Source organism: Panthera uncia (genome assembly GCF_023721935.1).
Source record: "Panthera uncia isolate 11264 chromosome C1 unlocalized genomic scaffold, Puncia_PCG_1.0 HiC_scaffold_4, whole genome shotgun sequence".
Lineage (NCBI taxonomy): Eukaryota > Metazoa > Chordata > Mammalia > Carnivora > Felidae > Panthera > Panthera uncia.
Window position 1 is genome coordinate 68,039,673 of NW_026057585.1, and position 25,935 is coordinate 68,065,607.

The following is a 25,935-nucleotide window of genomic DNA, read 5'->3' on the forward strand; positions in this document are numbered from 1 at the left end:
TTGGTGGTGGCAACAGCAAGATGGTACAACCTTTATCCCATTCCGAAAACAGAACAGAGGGCACAGCATCTGTAGTCAGCTGACAACTATCTTGGCCTTTGGGGCTGGTTTGGTCTCGTACTTGTGATTTCAATGGTACGCGGCCCCCACCAAAGGCTTGCCCTTGCCCCTGTACATAGCGCGTTGTCCCTGTGGGCGGGCCCAGCACTTTCCGTCAATGTTGTACTGTACGTGATGAGTTGTGTTGGTCTCTGCATTTTTCTGCAGAAGGGGAGTAACCGCTCCGGGTACCTTGACCTTTGTACAGCCGGGAGGCCAACACTGTGGGCGTGACTCTTTAGCGACAAAACCCTTGTGGTGATGATGTGTGTATATATATAAGGATATATTGGGAAGATTTCTAAATAAAAGTTTTACAAAGGGGCCTGGACTCTGTACTTGGATCTTGCACCCCCAGGCCTGAGAGTTGGGACATTAAAAGGAAAGGTCTGACAAGAGTCTGTCTCCCTGGATATAGAGGGGCCTCCAGGACTCAGCTGTTCCCTCGGGGTGGAATGATCCCACCCTGAGGCTCCCCCCCTTAGAGGTTCCATTCTTTTCCCTCTCCCAGGCCTCACAGAGGGGGCCTCTTCTGAACATTGTGTACCTGTACTTGTGGCGCAGGGCCACCCGCAGGTGGCCTCCTCTGTGTGCTGGGTTCAACCTGTATGGCTGGGGCAGTGGCTTTCCTCATAAGTTCAGGACAGATTAAGGTCTCACCAGAGGATGGTCCCAGGTGCTCTGATGACTCCATGGAGGCTGCAGCTCTAATACCTGACTCTCGAGGATGGGGGGGTGCAAGTCTCACGTGGGGATCAGGGACAGGCTGAGGCTTTGGGAGAAGTGATCAGTGAGGGGATGCTTAGGAATGGAAATGCTGTGACGGACGGGGACTCTGGGTTCGGGGGGCAGAGAGGGCTCTGCATATGGACTGTTGGAACTTCAGGGACCTCAGTGGGTTAGCATTTCCAGTGGAGTACCAATCCTTCCATGTAGTCGTGTTTTTTGAGCCCTACAACGGGCCAGGTATCATTCTAGGTACTGGAGATCCAGCAGTGAAGAAAACCAAAATCCCTGTTCTTGAGTTGCTTGAATTCTAGCAAGGAGACAGTAAGCGCGCACAAACACACACACACACACACACACACACACACACATATTAAATATGCTGATTATGGTGTTGATACAGTGAAGTTACAGCACATTAGAAGGTGATTAGTAGAAGGGAAAAAAGATGTGCCCAGAAGGGAACTCAAGGGGCCCCTGGATGACTCTGGCTCCTTTGGGATTAGCCTTGCTCATCTTGCCAGGCTTTGATCTTGGCTGCACCTGTCCTAGGAAGCTTCCAACCATAATCTAGGAGGGCCAGGGCCATGCAGAGTTTGAGGGTCAAACTCTGGCCTGTAGGGAAGCTCCTGAGCTTTTAGAAGACTCCCAAGTATGCATCTCCCTGGCCCAGGGCAAGGAAGACTTTGGGAAGATAGGAAGAGGAGACTTAGTCCTGGGGCAGGAGAAGGGAGTTTGGGTGGTGAGAGAGGGGGTGGAGGAGAGAGAGAGATGCATGTTCATGCAAGCAAGAGAGTGACATTTTAGAAGCTATAGTGAAAGGGGGTTTGGGGTCGAGGAAGTGGTTAGCCAAGACCAATGCAGTGATAGCTGAGGCTCTGGTGAGGATGGCATCTGGGGAGGAGGAGAATGGGAAGGGAGGAGTACCTATTTCCAGAAGGATCTTTCCCAGGAGAGGGCAGGGACTCCATTTACAGAGAGGTGAAGAGGACCTGACTCTGTGGCCACCAGGCAGAGTCTGTGAGGCTATTGACTGCCCAAGTGGGCCAGGCCCTTGGGGATCGTTTGGACTAGTGTCTCCATCTTCAGATAGGAAGACTGAGGCCCAGAGAGGAAGAGTCTTCCCAGGGCCACACATCCCATGGACAATGACAATAGTGGCAGGCAGGGCAAGACTAGACTTCCTGCCTCCCAGGACACCTTCTGCCCACCTCAGGGAAGAGACCATGTTCTCACCATTCCGCCCATTCCACTATTTGCTTTCTCTGCCCCTATTGTACTCACCTTTCTGTCCTGGCTGCCATTGTGTTTTTAACCATTCGGTTTTGCACTTTTTGTTTCTATCTATCATCTGCTTCCATCTTCCTTTCATCTGGCTAAATTGTCCCCAGCACCCAGAAGTCTGTCCTGACTCTGTGGGGCTTCCCTTCCCTCTGTGCTCACTCGTCTGCTTCCCCAATCAAACATGAGCCCCCTGAGGGCAAGACCATGCCTGGTTGGTCTATTGGCCTCCAGTGCCCCATGGCAGACCTGGCATGGGATCCTTTCAACATTGACTGAATGAAGAGGTTCCCACGTATGGAAACTCCTAGCTCAGTGTTGAGGCCAGCATGGAACGAGAGGGTGAGTGGGATAGGTGTGAGGCTGGGTCATCCCTACAAAGATGCCTCCTGCAATGTTCTCCCCCACCCCACCCCCACCCCGGCTGAAAACCACAGCTCTGGGCTGGTTGGGGCAGATGGACAGCTCTGCTCTTGGGGCTGCTTCTGTTGGTGGGGAGGCGGGGTGTGAGCTTTCTGGGGCTGGGCCCCAGTGGCCTGGTTATCATACTGGACCTGGGTGGGGCGAGGTGTGGCTGATGAAGATCAGGAGGCTGTTTATCCCTGTGCTCATAGCAGCCCTGCCCCCTTGTGCTGCCCACTCCCCCTTCTCTACGTGCAAAACAACTAACGGTGCTCTCTCTGGCCCTATGGCTGATGTGAGCCAGGCCAGCACATCTGACCAATGTGCTGAGGACAGGCCATGGTGCTGGGCCATCATGAGTCAGAGTGAAAGGAGTAAGTCAGGACACCCAGAGCATCCTCTCTGTTGTCCAGAGAAGGAAATGAGGCTTAGAGAGGGGATGGGGTTTTACCAGTTACTCAGGATTTGAATTCAGGTCTGAGTCCAAAGCCAGTGTTCACTGCCCTTCAAGAGAGGAAGAAGAAATAGTCCCTAAGTAGTTGGTGTTTTTAGAGCAGACAGGCCCATGCTGTGCTGTGGAATCTGCCCAGAACCATGAGCAATTGGTGGGGGCACTGGAGAGCTTGCCTATAGCAACAGGCTCAGCTTGAGGACAGGCAGTAAGGACAGTCGATGTGGTGTCAGTTCAGGAAGGGAGAGGCCAGGACATGGGTGGGATTGAGCAAGAAAGGCAGAAAGAGAGGCGCTTTGTGGGCCACAGAAGGAGCCTAGGCTTGGGGTCAGACTTATCTGGGTTTAAGTTTCAGGACTACCACTGATTGTACTGCTGTGTGACTTTGGGTAAATCACTTACCCTTTCTGAGTTTCAGTTTCCTCATCTGTTAAGTAAAGATATTAGTTCCCATCTTACAGGGCTGGCATGGGATTTCAAAATAATCTATATAAAGTGCTTGTGTTTTATAGAAAGAGCCATTGTTATTGCTAGCAATGGGTTTGGGACAGGGCTATACCTGGGAACAGCAGAAGAGAGAAAGAGGACAGAGAGGGAAGTGGGAACACTAATCATTCACAGCAGCAGGAACTTCTCTGGACCTGCTGCATGCTGGGCGATGCTGGGCGATGCTGGGGGGCCAGCAAGGGACTTTCCCTGTCCCCTTGTCTGAAGGGGGCACGAAGGCTGGCTGGAAGCTAGGTGGAGGGGAACAGATCCAGAACATTACAACCCCAGAGGAAAGTGTTGTGAGAGAGAGAGAGGCCCGAGGGCTGAGGGAAGTCTGGCTCTGGCCCTGCAGGCCCAGGGTAAATGTTTGCTGAATTGAAAAGAGCCTGGGGAGGAGGCTGGAGAAGGCTTCCTGAAGAAGGTACCATTTCCCACCTGCCAGGTGCCTTTGCAGGGAGGCACAGCCTGTCCTGAGCTTCAGCATCTTCTCTTAATGGCAGATGCAAGTTGCTCCGGGGATGTTGGTCCTCCCTCCTGGGTGCCCTACTCCTGCCAGGCCACCTGGGGTCAGGCAGGGTTGGGCTGCTAGAGCTACCTGATGCCCACTGTGACATTCCCTCTGGCTCCTCCTTTCTCTCGCCATTCACTTGGTCTGAGCCCTGCCTCCCTCCCCAGCTCCTGGCCTTCTCTGTCCACACAATAACAGGATGTGATCCGTTCAAGAGAGGAAGTGGGGAGGACGGGCAGTGCTGATAGCGCATTTCTGACTCTCTGACTCTCCACTCCACACCTCCCCTCCCCTCCTCCCCTCCGGGCTGCCTTCCATGAGGCTGCCTCCTCCCCAAGGCCCTGCCTGCTTTGAGAGGGATGAGTTTGGGGTCTTCCGGCTTCTCAGGCCTGTGTAAGCCTATGGAAAGGTACACGCTGGCCCACTGTAAGGCCTGCTCTTCAGGCTCCGGCTTTGCTGACCTGCAGACAATTGTCTGAGACACCGAGACTCAGGGAGGCTTGCCTGACAAGTTTTGGACTCCAGGGTATTTTCTGGAGCAGCTGGAGCATGAGGGTGGGCAGGTGAGTCCCTCTGCCTCCAGATCAGCGGGGCTCCACCCACACACCTGTTTCCTTGTGGGCCTGATCCAAGGCAGTGGGGTGATAGAATCAATCAAAAGGGCCTCGTCAAGCACTGACTGTGCTCTGCCTTGCACAGTGTGGGATAGGCTGCACAGATGGGGAAACTGAGGCTCTGAGGGGCAAAGGGACTTGTTTAAACAGCATGAGCTAGGAGATAAGTTGGAACCAGAGTCCAGATCTCTTAACTCCCAACCCGGAGCTGTCTCATGCCTTTAGGCCGGCACTGTCTGATACAGCTTTGTGTGATGATGGCCATGTTCTGTGTCTGCCCGGCGCAATATGATAGCCGCTGAGCACATGCCGCTATCACTCAAAATGCCGCACTCGAAATGTGGCTAGTGTGACTGAGTAACTGAATTTTTAAGTTTGTTTAATTTGAATTAACATAAGTTTAGACCTGTTAATATGCCAGTCCCCCAGGAAAGAGCAGATTTTCACGGAGAGAGGCAGAGGGACCCCAGCCCCAGACCTGGGAAGCTCAGGAAGAGGAAGTGGGTCACTGAAGGTTAGCCTCACCCACCTGTGCTCAGTGTCTACAGTTTATAGCAAAGGGTGAGGCTTTTGACTCTGCTATCGCACTCTGACTCCTCCCAACAACCCAATGCAAGAGGACAGTCACTCCTCATTTTACAGATGAGGAAACACAGAGGTCAGAGAGGTTAAATGATTTGTCCAAGGTCAAGTGGCTAAGAGACAAGCCCAGCTGGGATTCTGACCCTGGCTGTTTGGGGAGCCAGTTCGCTCACCCCACTACAGGTGAACCCCTGAATACAGCTGGGATCACTGCAGAGAGGCACCACCCAGTCCCAGGCCATTAGGATGGGACTACTTGGAGTGGAAATCGGAGCGCTCCCCCCTACATTGTGGGAAGGGAGGTTTGTTTATGTTATTCTGTGAGCTCCCTAATTTGGGGAGACGTGATCTCTCCTGACTCAGCTTCATTGATGCAGATGGTGGTTTGAAGATAATGTCCCCTCTCCCTAGGCAACCCCCAACCCCTTGCCATCCCATAACTAGGCCCCACAAAAGACCCCTGCCTTTCTGAGACCCAGTGGACCTACGGGACCAGGGTGAAAAACTCTTTCCCACCCCATGCCTGGTGACAGCTCAGCCAGCTGCGACCTGGGAGCCCAGGGTCCTTCGCCCTTCCCAGCTTACCCTCTGTAGCCTGGGACCTGTGGTGCTCCTGGGTCCCAGGCTCTGCAGGATCTCGGGAGGCTGGGCCTTCTGCCCTCTGGCCGTTCCCACACACGCTGGCCTTGGTTCCTTCCCTCGTGCTCCGCCCCTCTCTCCAGCAGTCCCCAGGGCACTGCGCTTTCAATGGGCTATCGGGCTTCCCCATCACTCTCACGCCCCTCTCCATTACCCCTGAATAGGTGGGATCCAGACAGACACAGGCACTCCCAGCCCCAAGCCCCCAGGCAATCTCGTCCAGGACCGCCTGGGACCTCAGATCTCTGCTGCAGGCTACCTGCCCGACCAGGCTGGAGACTTATTAAAGTCCTGGGAAGCTGAGTGTCTGTCGTGTCTGTTTTCTGGCAATGGCATGTTCTAAAGCAGCTCTCTGAAGTGGCTGCCCCGGTCTAGGATGCTAGGATTTGACCCTGAGCCTAATGACAGGTCTCTAAGACTCCAGGAGTCATCATTCAGGACTCGTCTGCTTCTCTGCTTCCATTTGGCTCTTTGGCAGTCCCAGCAGATTCTGTGGGGCGATGCAAGGAAAGGCTGATGGGGCTGGCAGGACAGGGCCGTGGTTGCCTGGCGTGGTTAGTTTCTGAGGGGGGGGCAGGGTTGCCCACAGGCCCCTTCAGGGTCCACATCTGCTTGGTTGGGGCCTAGCCAAAGCTGGGCTGGCCTGCCCAGTTGCCAGGCGGGCAGGCTTTCTGTATGATGCTAATGAGGGCTGTGGCAGGCCAGGAGGGGGAGGCACAGCTTTTGTCCTGCACTTGTCCTTGCTGGAGGGTCCTCAGAGAGAGACAAGGGGCCTCCTCACACCCAAGTGGCTGTGATTAGCCTGCCGTCACTCACTTTGATGGCTCTGAGTGCTCTGGGGATGTGGACAGTTTCAGGGAGGGAAGGGGGAAACAAGCATGGTCCAGGAAGTGTCCTAAAAAAATCAGGCCAGTTCAAGACTGGAGTGGAAAGTGCTGTGCCCTCCTCTGCCCTCCATCCTCCCTTAAGGGCCTATTGAGCTCCCCACGTGTTTCATGTGTACTGGCTCTTAGTTCCCACCTCTGAGCCTTTCCTGGCTCAGGTGCCTGCCCTGAATGCCCCACGACAGGTGCACTCCTGTGTGTTCAACTACCTCAGATGCTCCGATGCTGCATCTGCTGGATCCGTGCCCCTCCTCCCTGCCCCTGCCCCCACATCCCCCTGCTGAGGGCTGGGGCCTTCCTTACTTCAGAACTCAGAGCCCCTTGATCCATACCTGGTGCCGCTTGCCACCTGCCCTGGATTGAGTCCCGGCCTCATCTCCCTATCCATGAGTTGGCCAGTGCTGGGACAGGGTGTCCCTGGTCACTGGCGGCTCCGTCATGCCCAGAGTGTGTGGGTGCACATAGGTGCTCGGTAAATATTTACTGAATTATTTCATCAGGTCCTCGTGGTGTGTGGGCACAAATGGGTCATTACGTTCATTTCGTTAAGAGCATTTCCAAATCTATGTGAAAATAGGATAATATAATAAATGGCATGCATCCATCACCAGCCTCAACAATCAGCCACGTGGGTAATCTTGTTTCATCTATACCTCCATCCTTCCCCATACTCCCTGTCTTCACAATGGATTATCATGAAGCAAATCCCAAACATCATGTTATTTCATCTGTATATTCAGTTAAAATCTTTGTTAGTTCTTACAATTAAAAATATTCACTGAACACCCACTCTGACTGTGTGCTATGCTCTGGTAAATTCCTACTCATCCTTCAAAGCTCAATTCAATGGACACCTCTTCCTAGAAGTCTTCCCTGATCTTTCCTTCCCCTTTGGGGACTTTAATAGTGCCTTCTCCGAGGTTCCAATTGTATGCCTCCTTCACGGCACTCATGGCTTTTTAGTACTTGATTTGTTTTTAACATGAGGAGGAAGTATAATGTAATACTTGAGAGCTTTAGAATCAAATAAATGTGGATTCAAATTCTGGATCCACTTACTTTCTGAGTTTAATTTCTCTGAAATTGTCTATGGTATTGTCTATGGTAAAATGGGGATATAGCACTCACGATATTGTGAGGATTAAATGGGCTGTGAGTCCGCAGCACCTAGCACAGTGCTTTGGCGCATAGTAAGCATGCCTTCAAAAAGTGCTAGCATTTCTGGTGTTACAGGTGTCTCTGGACTGAGCTGCAGGGCAGGCCCCAGATGCTTCCTATGTGTGTCCTGGCACCTGGAGGGCCTCTCTGGAAGAGCATGACGGGGGCAGGCTCCCATTAGCCAGAAAATAGACAGACTGGGCTCGGCCATAACGTCCTAATGCCCCTGCCTGGCCAGGGACAGATACTTTGGCAAAGAGAGGCTCTGGGTTAACTCTGCGCTATGTAAGGGCGCTAGTAAAAATTTGGAAAAGTGACTTAATTTTGCCTTTTAATGCAGGTTTATTTTGTTTATTAAAAATTTTTAAATGTTTATTTATTATTTTGGAGAGCGAGAGAGATGGAGCATGAGTGGGGGAGGGGCAGAGAGAGAGGGAGACACAGAATCTGAAGCAGGCTCCAGGCTCTGAGCTGTCAGCACAGAGCCTGTTGTGGGGCTCGAACTCACAGACCGTGAGATCATGACTCGAGCTGAAGTCAGCAGCCCAACTGACTGAGCCACCCAGGCACGCCTATTTTATTTATTTTTAAACTACGAGCTTTTTTTTTTTCCCCCCTCTCTCCCAACAAACATTTCTTGTTATAGAAACTCTGGAAAGAACAGAAAGAGAGGTAAACAAAACAAAACAAAACTCATAAACTTGGCCTAGTTCATCAATGAATGTTTCGTTGTATTTCCTCTCTTTAAAAAAAAATCTGTATTTGGGGGCACCTGGCTGGCTCAGTCAGAGGAGTGTGAGACTCTTGATCTCAGGGTTGTGAGTTTGAGCCTCACGTTGGTTGTAGAGATTACTTAAAAATAAAATCTTTAAAGTATATATATATATTTTTCCCCAACCATGAAATTATGATTGCATTATGTTTAACTTCTGTGTGAAGCTGCAGGCTTTTAAAGTAATTTTCATTTCGAAGGCCAGAGTCTGACTTTCAGACCAAAGCTCCAGATGTGAAATGTGCAGATGGTTTGAGTGTGGCTTCTTCTACATTGACTTAGAGGTGGTGAACATGTGGCCAACAGAATGTGCCCATAATGCCTCTTACTGCCCTGCTGGGGTTTCTGTTCAGAAAAAGGACTGGTTTGGGACAGGGCAGTATAGCTCAAACACTGGACGTTGTGTTTAGATCTGGGTGCTCCTAACATTATCAAGTATCTCCTTTTACCAGGTGTTCAGATGCCTTACTCTCTGACCAATCCAGTGCAGCAACAGAGGCTGAGAAACAGAGGCTCAGAGAAGTGGGGAGTGGTGCCCGGGTCACACAACTTGTGCTGGGTGAGGGTCTCGATGCTTAGCTCATTCCTCCTGGGCCCCAGAGACATCAGCATTGAGTCCACTCACTCCTCCCTGCCCCTTCCTGTACGCTACCTCTCTCTGCAAGCTCACAGCTCCAACTTGCACACCTCTAGTGACGGGGAGCTCATCACTTTATAGGGGCTTCTTCGCTATCACTAGATACTCAAGACAGGCTTTGTCTTGGTGAACCAAAAACAGTCTCTCTGTGACTCTTCTCATCCCCAGCTCCATGCTCAGAGGGCACAGAGGATGATTTTTCTCTGGTCAAGGACAGCCCTGCAGATAACTGGAGACGGAGACTCCTGAGAGTGCTCCTTTTCAGGCTGAAAATCTCAGCTTCTCCAAATATTTCATAGACTAATGGCAAAATTGATAACCAGGGAAGAAAACAGTTTTTGTTAGGGTGAAATAAAATCAGTTACATGACTCCAAAGGTCCTGAAATGTGGAGTGCACCTGATGCCTGTAATTTGATCCTAAGTGGTGTAAAGGTGATATGTGTTCCTTCTTCATTTTCCTTTTGATTCAGATGGAGATCCACTCCCCATCCATTCACACAGGCATTTCTTATCCCTCCCTATTCCAGCCACATCAGCCCTGCCAAGGCCTCAGTTACCATCCGTAAGCTGCTGAATTCTAAGCTACCACTTCTGGCTCAGATGTCTCTCACACACCGAGCTGCATCCTGAGATGTGCCCTGGGTGCTGTGAACTCAGATCACCTGCCCTGGGACCCAGCATTTGGCTCGTTGCTTTTTGCTTGTCTCATTCATTAGCCCTTGAGTGCCAGACACTCTGGAGAGTTTTGTTGAATGAATACAGGCTCTCTCCTCACCAGCCCCCCCACCCCCGCCCCAACCTGCTGCTCTTCTAGTATTCTTAGAACCAACATCCAAGTGTTGTCTAAGATGGGGGACTAGGTGCAACTTGACTCTACTCTTCTGAGTCCTTCACTCCTCACATCCAGGGAGTCACCTTAGCCTGCCGGCTCTCCCCATTGAGTTGCTCTCCCACCCTCCCGCTTCGCTCCACGTGCTGTCCTAACTCCAGCTGTGCCTCTTGTCTCCTGGGTCCCTCCCCCACCCCCAGCCCACTCACTGGCTCACTGTTCACCGCATTGTCTATCGAACCCATTCTTCCAGCTGTGGTTGGAAAGACCTCGCTGAAATGCAAGACTGCCCGTGCCACGTCCTTGCCTAAAATACTATAATGGTGTGGCTTTACCTGTAAGGGAAAGATCGAATCTCTTCACAGGTCCTGCAAGGCCATCAGGACCCCTTTCCGGATCACCTTCTGCTCTCTCAACAGGCTGATGCCCCGATGGCTCCCCCTGCCTGCAAGCTTTCCTGTCTGCTCTTCCCCAGCCTGGAAGTAGCTCTTGCCTATGACTTCCCAAGCCCGGCACTTCAGATCTTCTCTCCCTGTGTCCGGGGGATCCCTCCATCGCTGCCTGACAGCTCCCAAATACACATCTCCAGCCTGGACCACGCCTCCTAACTCCAGACCCACATACCCATCTCCAGACAAAACATGTGAATCCTGCCCCTGTTGAACCTTCCCCATCTCAGTCTGTGGTAGTTGAACAGGCTTGAAACCTTGAAACCATCCTTGGCTTCTCCTTTCCCCCACATTCCGAATCATGTTGGCTTTACCCTCAAAATGTATCTAGATTCAAATCACGTATCCCTGGTGCCATGGCTGCTGCCTTGACCCAAGCCGCTGTTATCCCTTGCCTGTAGTATTGTGGTGGCCTCCTAACTAGTCTCATTGCTTTGCTTCTGCTTTTCTTGCCTTCTGGGATCTTTCCTCAACAAAGCAGCAGCATCATGTCTTCTGTGCTCAGACCCTCCAATAGCCTCTTCACTCCATCTGATTCAAAGCTGAAGCCTTTACAGTCACTCACAAAAGGCTCCATGTGAGTGGGTCTCACGCAGCCTTTCCAACCTCCTCTCCTGCATTCACTTCTTTATTAGTCACACAGACGCTTTCCTCATGCCCCTTCCTCAGGACCTTTGCACTTGCTGTTTATTCTCCTTGCCTGCCACCCTCTCCCCTCTGACAGCTGAACATCTTGCTTCCTCAACTCAGCTCTGTTCAAATGTTCCCTCTTAGAGGAGCCTTCCCTGATGAATCTATGTAAAATAGCACATAGCATCCTATTCTCCTGATCCTGTCTTGTCTTTCCCATATAGCCATATGACCTATTTTATCTATTTATTTGTTTCCCGGATAACCCCTCTAGAATGTAAGCTCTCTAAGAAGAGGGACTTCTTTTTGATCATTGCTGTATCCTTGGCATCTCGAAGAGTGCCTGGTCCACAGGAGGCATTCAGTAAATATTTGTTGAATGAATGAATAAATGAATGAATGAATTTTAGACTTAATATTACCCTTTCTTGATTTCCTACCGTAGAGGGCATCCCCATTTATATACTCTTGGCACTCTTCGTCTCCTTTAAAATATTTGGTGCAATTAGGTTACAGTTGACCCTTGAGCAGATGGGGGTTAGACACTGACCCCCCCAAAAGTCACAAATCCACACATAACTTTTGACTCCCCCCAAAACTTAACTACTAATAGCCTACTGTTGACCAGTAGCCTTACTGATAACATGAACAGTTGACACACATATTTTGTATATGTATTATATCCTGTACTCTTATAATAAAGTAAGCTAGATAAAAGAAAATGTTATTAAGAAAATAATAAATCATAAAGAAAATGCATTTACAGTGCTGTACATTTATTGAAAAAAAAAAATCCACATGTAAGTGGACCCAAGCAGCTCAAACCCACGTTATTCAAGGGTCAACTGTAATCAGATAGTTAATTAGATAATTGTATAAGCCCTATCTTGCTCACTACTGTATTTCCAGCCCCATGGTAGACATTAAATATGTTGAGCAAATGAATGAAAGCAAGCCATTTGGGAATGCCACTTGGGAAACTGACCAATACATAGGTGCTTGACAGAGGGACTGAGCTCTGGGCTACACATAGGGATGCCTAGGGTTTAGCCCTATCTCTCCTACTAACTTACTGTGTGACCTTCAGTTAGTGACTATCCCTTTCTGAGTCACAGCTTCCCCAGCTGAAAAATGAGGAACAAGGTCACACCATTCAGGATGAGCATGTAGGCCAGGGCAGATTGTGATTCTAGACACTAGCAACCCCAGCATGGCTCCACTGCTGGCCTGCAGCCCTGGGCAGGGGAGCAGGGCTGTGCTGGAACCACTGGCAAAGGATTTGGCCTTGGGACCTCTGCTGGCAGGCTGGGCTTTTGGCACAGGGCCAGCCCTTTAGTTTCTTGGCTGAGTGACTAGGCAGCAGGAGGGGGTGATTGATCTTCCCCAACTGGGAGGTCCTGGTCATAAATCTCACCAGCCCAGTGGGGTCGCCTAGGACCCAGGAGTCACAGCCAGTACATTCCTTGGCTTGGCTGCCTCCACGCTGGTGCTTTTTGCCCCTTCCAGCTCCCAGGCATGGGGTGCTCTATGAGGGTGAGCACCCATTCACTCTGACCATGGCCTCCAGCCCTGAGCCCCAGAAAGCCCCTGTCCAGAAAGTGCCAATCTTTCTTCAGGTCTGACCTTGAGATCACATGGCACTGCTTTGAACAGACCTGCCCTAGGCTCCTGTGAGTCACGACTCCTTAACCTCTTTGGTGCCGTGAAACCCTTGAGAGGTCTGGTGCAGCCTGTGGACTGAAATGTGTAAAATAAAAGGAAACCAGGGTGCCTGAGTGGCTCAGTCGGTTGAGTGTCCGGCTTCGGCTCAGGTCATGATCTCGAGGTCTATGAGTTTGAGCCCCGCGTCAGGCTCTGCACTGACAGCTCGGAGCCTGGAGCCTGCTTTGGATTCTGTGTCCCCCCTCTCTCTCTGCCCCTCCCCCACTCATGCTCTGTCTCTCTCTGTCTCAGAAAAAAACATTAAAAAAATTTTAAAAAAAGGAAACCAATCATGTCGAAATGTAGTTGTTAGAATATTAAAAATGTAAGTTTGCAAAAGAGTAACTTACTTATAGTTTGATAATGTATTAGACAATAAGATCTAGTGGCAGTCAGTCCAATGACTGATATACTTCGAATAGTGATGAGCATAAGGGAAATATCCAGATATCTGCAACAATGGCGTGTGGTAATATGGAAATATCACAGACGGACTGTGCTTTGTTACCTTCATTCTTTTGTTCTTTTTAAGAATTTTTTACCTTTAGGGAATCTCATCACCCAACATGGGGCTCAAACTCACAACTCTGAGATTAAGAGTCGCATACTGTACTAAACCAGCCAGGAGCCCCTGTTGCCTTCATTCTTCTTCTTCTTCTTCTTTTTTTTAATGTTTGTTTTGGAGAGAGAGAGAGAGAGAATGAGCCAGAGAGGTGCAGAGAGAGAGAGAGTGACAGAGGATCCGAAGCAGGCTCCATGCTGACAGCAGAGAGCCCAATGTGGGGCTCGAACTCACGAACTGTGAGATCATGACCTGAGCCGAAGTCCAACGCTCAGCCGACTGAGCCACCTGGCACCCCCAAAATTTGCATATTATCTTAAGAGCAGATGCCCTTCACCAATGTGTCTCCATGCTTGTCCTCTCTCTGCTCTCAGCTCTCTCCTCTCTTTGGGGCTGCCTTTCTGCTTGGTCCAATGATTCAGCTAACCTTTTTCCTTCCTAGCATCACCTCCTCCAGGATGCCTTCCTTAACAATTTAGTGGTCTGTGCTTCTCTACGGCACAGCCCTGAGCATGCCATGGGCACTGTTCCCAGCTTGGCTGACTGTTTACATGTCAGTGTCCACCCTCCCTTCCTCCAAACCACCCCCGAAAGGGGGCGGAAGCGAGGGGGCCGAAAGGAGGGGAAATTGCAGAATCTTCCCCGGCAAACTGGCCCCCTCCCTGTCCTTACCAACCTGGCGTGGATTGGAGCTGGACTCTGCCACCTGCTGGCAACAACTGCAATGGCAGGCGGGATGGCTGGAAAGTCTAGGCTCACTTCGATGTTTCCAAAGGGTGAATCACACAAGGCGCTGCTGGATGCTAGATGGAGGACTGGTCCAAGGGGCCTGATGATTCATGGTGGCAGAGCTGGGCTGGGACCCCGAGGGAGGAACTGAGTGTTGATGGAGCAGCAGCTCAGAGATGAGGACACAGGTTCCAGTCCTGTGGAGTTGCTGAGGCCTGAGTCTAGATCTTGGGGCCACACCAGACCAGCAGGGGGACCAATTTGTTACCATGGGGACCCAGGGCTGTGTCCATGCAGCTGGGGAGATGATCCCCCCTCAGCTGGATGAGGACGCCCAGACAGCAGAGACCAGCCTCAAAGCCAAATGTCCACCCACGCCCCCCTCTTCCGGAACAACTTGTTTTGCTCTAAAGCTTGGGACTTTGACCTGGGAGGTGTGTTTTCCTCCCGTTGGTCACCTGATGTCCTTCCTGCTCATCCCCTTCCCCCCCCCCCCCCACCCAAAAACAGGGCCCTGGGAGTCCTTGTCCTTTCCTGGATTCTTTAGGGAAGGGGGGATGCTTGGGTGAGGGAAGCAGGACGTGAGACCTGGGGACCAATGGGAGAAGCTGGGCTCCTTTTGGGGGAAACTCCTTGAGGCGGGGGGGCCCTACATACAGTGACTTCCCTGCCCAGGTCTTACTGGCTTTCTCCTTCCTGGATTTCTGGGACACCTCACTCTTCTGAGATTTCTTCCTCCTGCTCTAACCTTCCTTTTTACAGACCCTTATCACTGGGGCTGTGTCCTGGTCCCTGGCTTCTCTCCTTTCCCCTGCACACACACACACACACACACACACACACACCACATATACATATACACATAACATATATTTGCCACACACCGCACACATACATACACACCCCACAAACACCACACACACACCCATACACCGCACACATGCACACATACATATACACCACACGCATACATGCACTTCACACACCATACAAACACTACACACACACACACCCCTACACACCACACACATACAGACACACCACACACACTGCACGCACACACACACCACATGCACACATACATATACACCACACACATACCACACGCACTCGTGCACACGCACCACACACACATACACACCACACACACACACACCACATACGCCACACACTCATACACAACACACATCCACACACACATCCACACACCACACACATTTATATCACACACACCATACACACCACACACACACACACACACACACACACGCACACACACCCTGGGGTGACCATATGTTCTTGTGCCTCAGTTACCAATGCTGTGCCACACATGGCTCCCAGATCTAGCTCTCTATGCCAGACTCAAGATCCTGCTGCCTTCTGGATGTTTCCTTATGGAGGATCCACAGGCACCACAAGCACAATACATCTGAGCCTGCAGCCCATCATCCCCCCACCTCTTCTGAAACTTGCTAGGGTCTCTGAGACACCAGGCATCACCCTGGGCAAATCCTTGTCCCTCACCGGCCACCCCCAGCTAGTCATGTGTTCAGAAGCCACGCCCTATCCACGCCATCTCCTAGAGGGCTCAGATGCACCGAGGCTGCCCTGGTGCAGCCCGGGCCCTGGGTGTGTGGCCATCCAGCAGCCATTTCTCCCCTTTCTCCAGCCCTTGCACACCCTTTCAGACTCCACCCCCCCCGGGGCCAGAGAAGTTTTCTCAAATGCAGATCTGGCCACATGACTCCTCTGCTTAAAACTCTCCAAGAAAATATCCTGATGTTTATTAAATTCAACCCCATTCCTTGCATACCGATCAGTGATTCCCTAGCTATTCATTAACATGAATGGTGACTACTCCAGCCAAACTTTGTGCCAGAAGATTCTGAGGACTCCAAGTTGGGGTTAGGGAGGGAGAACAGGACATATATGGATGTATCACTCAAGTCCGAGCTGAATTCCCTCAGACCACCTGCATCACCCCATCTTTGGATGATGGTGGTACCTGCTGTGCTTGAATGTGTAGACACAGGAAGTAGGGATGTGGCAGAACACGTGACTGCTGCCCCTGGCAGAACCATCTTGCTATAGAAAGGATTGCCCATGAGGTCCTGTGAGCAGCGGCTTGGTGGCTTCTGGGCAGGGAGACTGTGGAGGGCCTTCTGGGGACACTCCCTCTGAGGCATTGCCCTGGTGTGCTGGGTCCTCCGTTCTTGGTGTCTGTGGAGTGAGACTCTCAGCATCTCTGGCTTCCTGTACTCCTGGGGAGGGGTAAGGCAAGGAGACCCAGCATGACCTTTGGTCCCGGGCCTGGACAGGTACTTGGGTCATTCTTAGTTCCTTAGCTGGAGGGTCAGACGGACTCCATGTGACCCTGCGGTTTGAGTGCCCAGGGCTTCCGGGCCTTCTATTGGATCTTTCCAGTTGGGGGTGTCCTTTCTTTGCCTCCATGGCAGGGCTGTGTTCACCTGCTAGTCTCCCTGTGTTGGGTGGGGGGTGGGTCAGAAGGTGTGTATACAGGCCTCTGACCGAGCCTTGACCTTGTCACAGGGAGGTTCCACCCAGCTTCCAGGTACCACATGTGGGGCCAAGAGGAAAGCTGAACTGGGCCAGGGCAGCTGGGTTGGGTAGGGAAGGCTGGGGACTGGGACATTCAGACCCACTGTCATGGTCCCCATGGGGGAGGGTGGATTATAGAGCTACTGAGCTAGGCCAGGGATGGAGGGACAGAAGCCAAGGCTGAGTCCCAAGACTGGAGCCCCTTGGTCTGGTTGGGTTGAGTAGAGACAGGTGAGGGGGAGAACAGGAAATAGACCAGGCTGAGGGGGAGGGTCAGCTTTGACCTTTCCCTAGCCACTGGGGTTTTCCCCAAGCTCCTGCTGAGCAGCCAGACAACAGATTTCTTAATCCCACTGTCAGCCTTCCAAGATGCCCCGCCCGCAGGAGCAGTAATGTGTCACTCCTTTCCCCAGAGCCCAGCCCTGCTGCCAGGAAGGGGGAAAGCAGACACAAAAACTGGGGAGGCCGGGGGCTTGGAGGTGAGGCACCAACTCTCTTCCTGTCTCCCTGGTCCTCAGACCTGCTTTCTTACCCAGCCTCTGAAAGATGACCTCGAATGCCAGCTTGAGTGGGCAGGGCACCGGCCAGGGGAGGCCCGGCCTGGAAGCTCATTACCATGGGAGGGAGGGCGGTTTCTCTCCACCTCCTCTCCTTCCTCCCTCGCCGCCTTCCTTACTTGCGCCTCTTCTCCAGGGCCAGACTAAGCCTGGGCTGATCTCAGGCAGACACGGACAGACTCCACGGCAGCTCCAGGAGCCCAGATACCAGCAGCCAGAGAGAAGGCCCAGAAGCTTCCTGCAGCCATGTCGGCCCTCATCCTGCTCATTCTGGGCCTGTTCACGGCAGTGCCACCCGCCAGCTGTCAGCAAGGTAGCGCGGGACTGGGCCTGCCGTGGTGGTTGTGGCGAGGAGGGCTGGGCTGGGTGGTGGAAACCCAGGGGAGGATGGGGTGGTCCTCTGGCCTCCCTCACCACCCTGGACACATACAGTTGGGAAGGAGAAGCAGGGATTGGGCTCACTGGAGGAACCTCCAAAGGCAGAGATCTCTGAGCAAGGCTGTCTGGGACTTGTTTTCCACGAGTGAGGAATGCAGGGCGGGGAGGGGGTGGAGGGGACTAGAGACCTAGAGGAATTGAGACCCAAGATCTAGAAGCAGGAATTGCCTTAGAGATGGCAGGGTCCTGAGGACAGGGGGTCAGGGGCTACAAGGAAGGAGGGAGGGGCCCAAGCAACCCCCAAACGGCAGGCTTGTTCCAGGGGAGGGGCAGTGTTGTCTGGGGCCTGCTTCCTGGGCTTGGGAAGAAGACAGTGCCCCAGTGTGGCCCCCACCGCGTACCTGAGATTTGTCCAGCTCTGCCTATGTCTTGTAGCCTGGAGAAAATCACTGGCCCTCTTTGAGACTCAGTTTTCTCATCCATAAAACGAGGACTGTAAACTTGCCCTGCCTACTTCCCAGGGCTGCTGCCAGGGCTGGGGTGCAGGAAAGTTTCACACCTGTGAGGAGCCACACCCTGAGATCTGGAAGTGTGGGGGACTCAGCAGGTGGGATTTGGGTCCATAGAGGACCGGCAAAGATGTTTCCAGAGTACCCCTCCCTTGCAGGAGCCCTGAGCTCGCATGCACGTCTACTTCCCTTCTGCCTTGCAGTCTTGGCAGCCCTCTAAGAAACAAGATCAGAGGGGTCGAGTAACTTGTGTGAATCACACAGCAGAGCAAGAAGGGATGTAGCCAGGGTGCAGGAGCTCCTGGCTCCAAGGGCCCAGACCAGGTTTGCCACTCACCGCTGACAAAATCCAAAGGCGGAGAGACGAGTGGTGGGGAAACAGGAAAGGGATTTATTTCAGTGAGGCCGACACCAGGAAGACGGTGGACCAGAGTCTCAAAGACTATCCCTAAAGTGGAGAAAAGACTTCCAGGTTTATGTAAGGAAAATGTGGGTACCTGCAGGTGGGCAGTGAAGGTCATGTCTTTGTCTTGGGGTCAATCACAGAGGTCTTGCTGGCTCAGGGCAGTCCTGATTGCTTGAGAGGGTAATTTTGGTTTCCTTTGGAGATGCTTTGCCCTCAGGGTATTTTGCCTGACTTGAGAGATAAGCTGGAAAGAAGAACTTAATCAAAGTGAAAGTTTGAGGTCGAAAGGGAGGATGGTTGAGTCCTCCTGCGGGGACAGAACTCAGATCACCTCTGTCTCCAGGTTCTGACCCTTGTGCTATATGTTCACTTCAGAGCCACCTGGAAGGAGAAGCAGGGACCGGAGTTCCCTGTGTGTCTGAGGGAGTTGGCTGAAGGGTCTGGAGGAGGCAGGGAGGGGCCTCCCAGGGCTTGAGGCCTAGTCACTGACCTGAGGAACCATTGTTTCTTGGGCAAACAATGAAGCCAAAGCACTGCTTTTTGGCAAGTATGGAAGTCAAGATAACCACACTGACCTGGTGACAGGCCAGAGAGTTCCCAGATCCCTCCCTTGTCCCCAGTACCTACTAGGCTCAGAGAGGAGGCAGGGCCTTCGCTGCAGCAGGAGAGCTTTAAGGTAGACTCAAGGAAGGACTTTTGAGTGAGAGTGAGGCAGAGTGAGGTTTTTGATGCCCAGCCTGGGCCCCTCAAAGTACAGGATGACACTGGGGATGCATGTGTTTTAGCCTGGAGGCAAGACCCTTCAGGAGCCTCCTGCTGGCCTCTGTCCCCTCCTGAGACCTGCCTGCGACTGCATGTCTGTCCTCTGCAGGGTCAAGCTCCCTCAGGCTCATGGAACACAGTCATGCCTGGGGGAGGGGAGAGCCCTTTGGGGCAGCCAGTGACTGAGGGCAGAGATTCTGGGAAACCATGAGGGTTAAAGGTGGTGTCGAAGGTCAAGGGTCAAAAGATAGAGAAGGTGGGGGGCACCTGGGTGACTCAGTCGGTTAAGCATCCGACTTCAGTTCAGGTCATGATCTCACGGTTCAAGACTTCGAGTCCCACATCAGGCTCTCTGCTGCCAATACAGAGCCTGCTTCAGATCCTCTATATCCTTCTCTCTCTTCCCCTCCCTGCTCATGTTCATTCTCTTTCTCTCTCAAAAATAAATATAAAAAAAATTAAAAAGAAGAAAAAAAAGTAGATGGATGGGGCCTCAACCTGGTCTCTGGCCTAGTCCCAGAGGCATCCCGCTGGAGAAGACAGAAGGGGAGCAGCTTTTGAAGCTTTCTACCTGGGCCCCACGACCTGGAGGAGAACTTGCCCTTCTGCCTTGCCTTTCCAAATGTGTTCTGTCCCCGCCATCTCTCAGGCACCCTGGCACCCCTGGCTGAGCAGTCTTGCCTGTCCCACACTCCCACCCCCTACCTAGTATCAGAGCAAAGTCATTACAGAACAGGATCTTCCAGATGCCAGCCCCGCCCTCTCACAGGGAGATGGGGAGATACCCTCAGCTGGCAAGGCCCAGGCCGGCCATCCAGAGGGCTGCTCTTTGGTCCTTGGGGCCCAGACACTTGTAGGGCATCCTGCATGTGACTCACATGGAGGGATAGGTGGAGGCTCTGGGCTGTCCCTCCTTGGCTCCTCATTTCTTCTTTGAATTCGTGTTTTCCAACTATCGTCCCTTTTTTTTGTTTTAAAGTTTATTTATTTATTTTGAGACAGAGACAGAGAGAGAGAAAGAGAATCCCAAGCAGGCTCTGCACTGTCAGCACAGAGCCTGATGTCCACGCAGAGCTCATTACCTGAGCTGAAGTGGGAAGCTTAACTGATAGCCATTCAGGTGCCCCGCCACCACTGCCCCCCCCCCCCCACCCCATCATCCCTTACTTTAGCTCAGTGGGGTCAGGTCGGTCCTCCTTGCCAGCCCTGCTGCCTCAGAATGTCTCTTCTGGTCCTGGCAGCAGGCTGATGGCCTGTGACACAGGCTCTAGCCCTTGCTCCCCTCCCTCTGCCCCCCCTCCATTCTGCACTTGCAGCCCCCACTGCTGCCGAGCCTGCTGCAGCATCCCTGCTCCCCTCTTTCCAGGCCTGGGGAACCTGCAGCCCTGGATGCAGGGCTTAATCGCTGTGGCTGTGTTCCTGGTCCTGGTCGCAATTGCCTTTGCTGTCAACCACTTCTGGTGCCAGGAAGAGCCGTGAGTGCTGCGGGGGTGCTGGGGTCTGGGCTGGGCAGGCAGGGCAGGCCCCAGGACCACCGCTACTGCTCTAGTAGTGGTGAGGAGGGCCTCGGAGACCCGGAGTCTGTCCTGTCACTGTGAGGAAGTGACACTGAGGCCCAAGTTCTCTAGGACTGGCGCTCGGGCTCGCCGGCCCCCAGACACGGCTCTGTTGGCCTCCACGGTTCTGCGAGCTTTGGGGACAATGTCTTCTCTTCTCAAGGTCTCAGTGTTTCTATCTGTAGAGTCAGGACACTGGCTTAGCCTGTGATGGGGGTTGTGAAAATCTCTGGGAAGAAAGGCTCCATCTTTCTTCAGGGTCAGGTGCTGTGCCATGTGCAGGGGTACAGGGGGGCGGTGGGACAGACAGACACAACCCCTGAACTCTCAGGCTCCCAGACCGGAAGACAAGGAGTGATCCCAGTGCAAGTACCAATGGTAAAAGGGAGAGCAGACTGCAGTGCTGGGCCTGCCCTGGTCTGGGGGGCCGGGGATGGTAGTCCAAGAAGGCTTCCAATTGCATGTTTATTCTGAAGCCTAAAGAATGCAGAGGAGCGCCTCTCAGGATAGAGTAGCACGGGAAGAGCATTGCAGCTGATGGAAGAGGGCATCGAGGCCACCAGGGGTCCAAAGTGCAGGACACTGAGGTCGAGGGGGGTGGGCTGAAATCCAGTCCACTCTGTGCTGGCCGATCCTGGAATAAGGCTGCACCTGCCAGTAGCTCCCACGGAGGGGCCTGGTGCCAGGGTGCTAGCCAAGGAAGGCCCTGTGCAGCCCACTGCAGGAACACAAGCAGTCATGCGTAGAGAGAAGGATGGGAGGCCTGAGATAGACTGGCAAGGTAGGCAGGGCCCGGGCCTGGCAGACCCTCGTACACCTATACCCCAGACTGTGGGCTTTATCTTTCGTGCAGTAGGAATCCGGTGAGAGCTTGCACGCTGGTCCTGGGATGAGAGTTGGCCTGAGCACAGCCACTCTGGCTGCCCTGTGGTGCATGCGTGGGGTAGGGGCCAGTCTGCAGGTGAGAAGGGCAGGGCGGGGGGCTGAGCATGAGGTCAGGAGAGAGTCTGGACTCTGGAGGGAGCAGAGGGGATAGAGAAGCGCCATGTCTGATGGTTGTCTAGGGGTCTGGTCCCCAGAAGTTGGTGGATGGGGACGGCAGGGGGCAGGAGGAAGGAAGGACAAGGATGCGTCCAGGCTTCAGATAGTACCACTTATGGAGACGGAGCATAAGAGGCAGATCTGGGGGCAGCTGCTGAGTTTAATTTGAGACATACTAAGTTTGAGGTGCCTGTGGGGTGTCCAAGGAAGGACAAGCAGCAGTAAGAGTCCCTGTGACCCATGTAAGAATAGTTTCAGGTAGGCAGGAGCAGAGGCCACAGTCACTGGGTTTAAACTGGAATAAGAGGCCAGGAACTTTTTGTCAGCAATGTTATTTTTTTTCAAATGATCCAAGCTCTGCCTTCAGTGGAAGTTGACCATGTCTGTACCTAATTCCCTGGGGAAAGCCTTGTGGAAATCTGGGCAGACACTAAATCCTGTTGGGTCTTGAGCTGAGGCCAGAAGGAAAATTGCACAAAGTGTGAGGCCTTAGATACATCTTTTGCAAATCTTGGACTGGGACCTGAGGCCCCCCACCTTGGAGCAGAGAGAAGGGTGGGAAGGCCCATGGAGTGGGGCCAGAATCAGGCCACTGGCAGGGCCCCTACTGGAGAGAAGGGCTTCTGCCCAGGGCCAGCCACTGCTCTTGGACTCGTGAGAACCAGAGCCTAGAAAGGCCTGATTAGGCAAGGGGGAGGAGGGAGAACAAAGAGGGTAGGGACCTAGGGAGGCCTACTGATGAGCCCCATCCATAGGGAGCCCATGAACACAGTCATGACCGTTGGAAACAAGGCAGATGGAATCCTAGTAGGAACAGACGGAAGGTACTCCTCGATGGCGGCCAGCTTCAGGTGAGATGATGGTACAGGGTAACCACCCTGCGCTCCAGAAGGACCAGATGCTTCTGAGGGGTGGGAGGGGGCTAGAAGGTGGGAGGGCAGGGAAGGAGGAGGACACATGTGGGGAAGGGCTCAGTGAAGAGAGGAGCTCAGGGAGGTGGCAATGGGGGCTTTGTGAGGGTGCAGGGCTCCTTGGGGACCTGAGGCTCAGCTGGGGAGAGGGCCCAGTAAGGGGGTAGGGACGGGTAGGGGGAGCAGCTCACAGGCGGACTGGGATTCATAGGGAGGAGTGCAGTGGGGGAAGTTGACTCTGAAGGGATGAGTCGGGGGCACTCAATGTGGAGAGAGGGGTGAGTAGGGGAGGCAGCTCAGTATGGAGGTGGACTCCATGAGGGGGTTGCTCGGTGGGGGCCCAGTGGGGGAGGGGCTCAGTGGAGGAGAGAGATGGGGCTCAGGGAGGGGTGCTGAGAGGCCTCCAGTCTCAGGTGCACCTGGGACCAGATGTGGGCAGGGGAACCCTTTCTGGCACTCAAGGATTATTTATTCTGGAAGATACTGCTGTCACCAGTGCAGGATAAGGCAGGTAGAGGGGATGGGATGGAATGGGTGGTGACCCCTGTCATCCTCTTTCAGGTCCAACGAGCACGAGAATGCCTATGAGAATATCCCTGAGGAGGAGGGCAGGGTCCGAAGCACCCCCATGTGACCCCCGCTTGCCTGTGGGCCCCAGCCGTGAGCCCAGGTGCCTGTGATGGATGCCCAGATCACCACTCAAGCCGCTCCTTCTCTGTGTAGGAATCTACAGTAAGGGGCCGACTCTTCCAACCCCACATTGCCCACCTTCTCTGGAGTGGTCACCAGCCAAAGTCGAAGCTCAGGCTGTATATAGGTTGGGGCTCAGCTATGGCTCTGGGGGGTTTCCTAGGAGGTCTCCCACCCAATTCAATTCAGAAGACCCTTCTGAAGAGGACAGTCAACTCATCACCTACTGCCTTGCCTCATACTGTCTTCCTCTAACCTTGGAAATGCCTCTTATTTCTGTGAAATAAAGATGTTTTGTATTTCCAGGCCTGATGCTCCCAGGGCTCAGAAAGAGCCCCTCAGGTTTACAGCCAGGCCCAGTCTTGCTTTCTGAATCATGACAATCACCTTCCAAAGCCACTGTCATGGTGACTTTGGAGGATTATCCAGGAAGCCCTCTCTGAGAGGCCCATGGGGCTAGGAAGCTCAGCCACTCTACCCCTTGTAGAGACCCTCCTGCCAGCACCCCTCCCCTGACCTGCTCTTAACAACTGTGATTCTGGGCCCTTCTTGGTGCAGCAGCATTCCCCTTCCCTATCCTATCCTCCATGTGGCCTGATTGCTGGCGGTTCACTCATCCCTCATCCAGCCAGCTCTAGCAAGCTCCAAGAGTCTTGGGCTAGGACTCAGGAAGCCCAGCTTTGAGTGCCTGTCCCCTGCCGGCTTACTATGTGACTTTGGGAGAGCTATAGTCCTCTCTGAGCTCAGCTTCCCCTCTGGGGACGGTTTGGCCAGTCTTGCCACAGAGCTGGAGTAGAATCATCCTCACAAGTGCCACTGACTCCTAGTTCTGGGTGGGGGTGGAGTCAGGGAACTGGGTCCCCAGGAGAATGAAGCAGGAGGGAGGCAAGGGAGGAGGCGTACTTAGCAGGCTGGCTGACCCTGGAGGCCCCTCATCCCTGTGACTGTCATTCTTATGGGAACAGGCAGAGTTGGGGGCAGGTGGGTGACAACCTGAGACCCATCCAGGAGCACTCCCAGATCTAGAGGAGTGGGGCTAGAGGGTAGGAGGCAGTCCACCTTGTCCCAAAGATCTCCCTCTGCCAGCTGTCTCAACCCATCACAGCCCCCTAGCTTCACCATTTCAGCCATTGCCTTGCTGTTCAAAGGCTTCAGCCAGATACTCAGGGAGAGATCCATCTGAAATCTGAATTAGCCTTTCTCACCACACGGAGGTCTAGGTTGCAGCCTGCAGCAGTGGGAAGAGCCCTGAGCAGAGGGACGGCAGGCCTACCCTTGCCTGCTGTGTGACTCAGGACAAGTTGCCTTCCTTCTCTGAGCTGAAGCTCAGAGAATTGTGGCTGTGCTCATGTAGACAGATGCCTTCTTACCCACCTCTGTCAGTTTAAACTCTGCATATTCCTTTTTCTTGGCCCTGCCAAGGTTCTTTTTTGTCTAGGAAGTCCTCCCTGACTAGATCAGAGGGCAGAACCAGGGGGGGCAGCCAGACCAGCCTATTCCTGAAGGAGAGATGGAGGTTACTTGAGGGCCTCTGCTAAGGCACAAACACCCCCTTCTTCCTTTCTAGCCTCCTTGGTCTGAACCTTTTGGCTGCCTGCATTCTTCTGGCAGGAAGCTCCGTTCCTTCCCCGCCCCCGCCCCTTGTCCCTGAGGGGTGGAGGTGGGTTCAGAACTGGCCCCACAAGCTCCCGGCCAATGCTCAGCAAGTGAAGCCCCGCCCCTCTCACCTGTGAGGCTTCCCAGCAGGAGCCCGTGGCAGTTGGGCCGTCGCTGTCCTGCCAGGTTCCTGGGGCAGGCCACCCTCTCCCTGCCTTGGCCTCTTTGGGAGGCTCCCTAGCACCCTCTCCATGGTGGAAGGACCAGGATGGTGGGAACCCTGGGGTCCTTGCAGGTGTCGCGCTGGCACTGACCTTCCCCCACCCCATGTTCTTGCCCTGGCAGAGGGCAGGGGGCATGGGGCTGCCGGCCCCAGAGCCCCCAGTCCTTATCGCCGGTTCCCACCTGCCAGCCTGGCCAGATGAGGGAGAGAAAGGAGGCTGGGCCCGGGCCAGGGCGGTGCTTAATGACCCTCCGGGGCCTAATCTCAGGCTGGCAGCCGCTGAGTGGCTCAGGCTTGCTCCTGGAGGAGGCTGATAACACACCAGCTGGGCCCCCCACCATCTATCGGGGCTGCACAGCCAGTCCCAGGGGGCGGCGATCAGGGGGCCTGGGGAAGGGAGCCTCTCGGCTGGGGCAGGTTGGGAGGCGAGCTCCCCCCGGCCAGCCCCGGGGGGAGGGGATTCTGATCGCCTTGAGTGACAGATAAGGGGGGGGACTGGGGGGGCGGGCCGGCCCGGCAGGCCCCCCCCCCCCCCCCCACCCCGCGCCGAGGCCCTTATGTCTTCACGACTTCCTGCTCCTTCCCCACCCTTTTCTCCCCCCCC

The 25,935-nt window shown here is 53.6% G+C and overlaps 1 protein-coding gene across 1 annotated transcript; it reads left to right on the top strand.

The window, feature by feature from the left end:
- The first annotated feature begins 17,102 nt into the window (after positions 1 to 17,102).
- PDZK1IP1 (PDZK1 interacting protein 1) lies at positions 17,103 to 23,819 on the top strand. Its single transcript, XM_049617253.1, has 5 exons — positions 17,103 to 17,181; positions 17,396 to 17,572; positions 20,681 to 20,789; positions 22,667 to 22,762; positions 23,384 to 23,819. Exons 2-5 carry the CDS (start codon positions 17,506 to 17,508, stop codon positions 23,454 to 23,456), a joined length of 345 nt encoding a protein of 114 aa, XP_049473210.1. The 5' UTR covers positions 17,103 to 17,181; positions 17,396 to 17,505; the 3' UTR covers positions 23,457 to 23,819.
- The last annotated feature ends 2,116 nt before the right edge of the window (positions 23,820 to 25,935 follow it).

Coding starts and splice junctions, on each gene's coding strand:
- PDZK1IP1 (XM_049617253.1), top strand. CDS start 17,506: ATGTCGGCCCTCATCCTGCTCATTCTGGGCCTGTTCACGGCAGTGCCA. Junction 20,790..22,666: donor TTCTGGTGCCAGGAAGAGCC/GTGAGTGCTGCG, acceptor CCCCATCCATAG/GGAGCCCATGAACACAGTCA. Junction 22,763..23,383: donor TCGATGGCGGCCAGCTTCAG/GTGAGATGATGG, acceptor ATCCTCTTTCAG/GTCCAACGAGCACGAGAATG.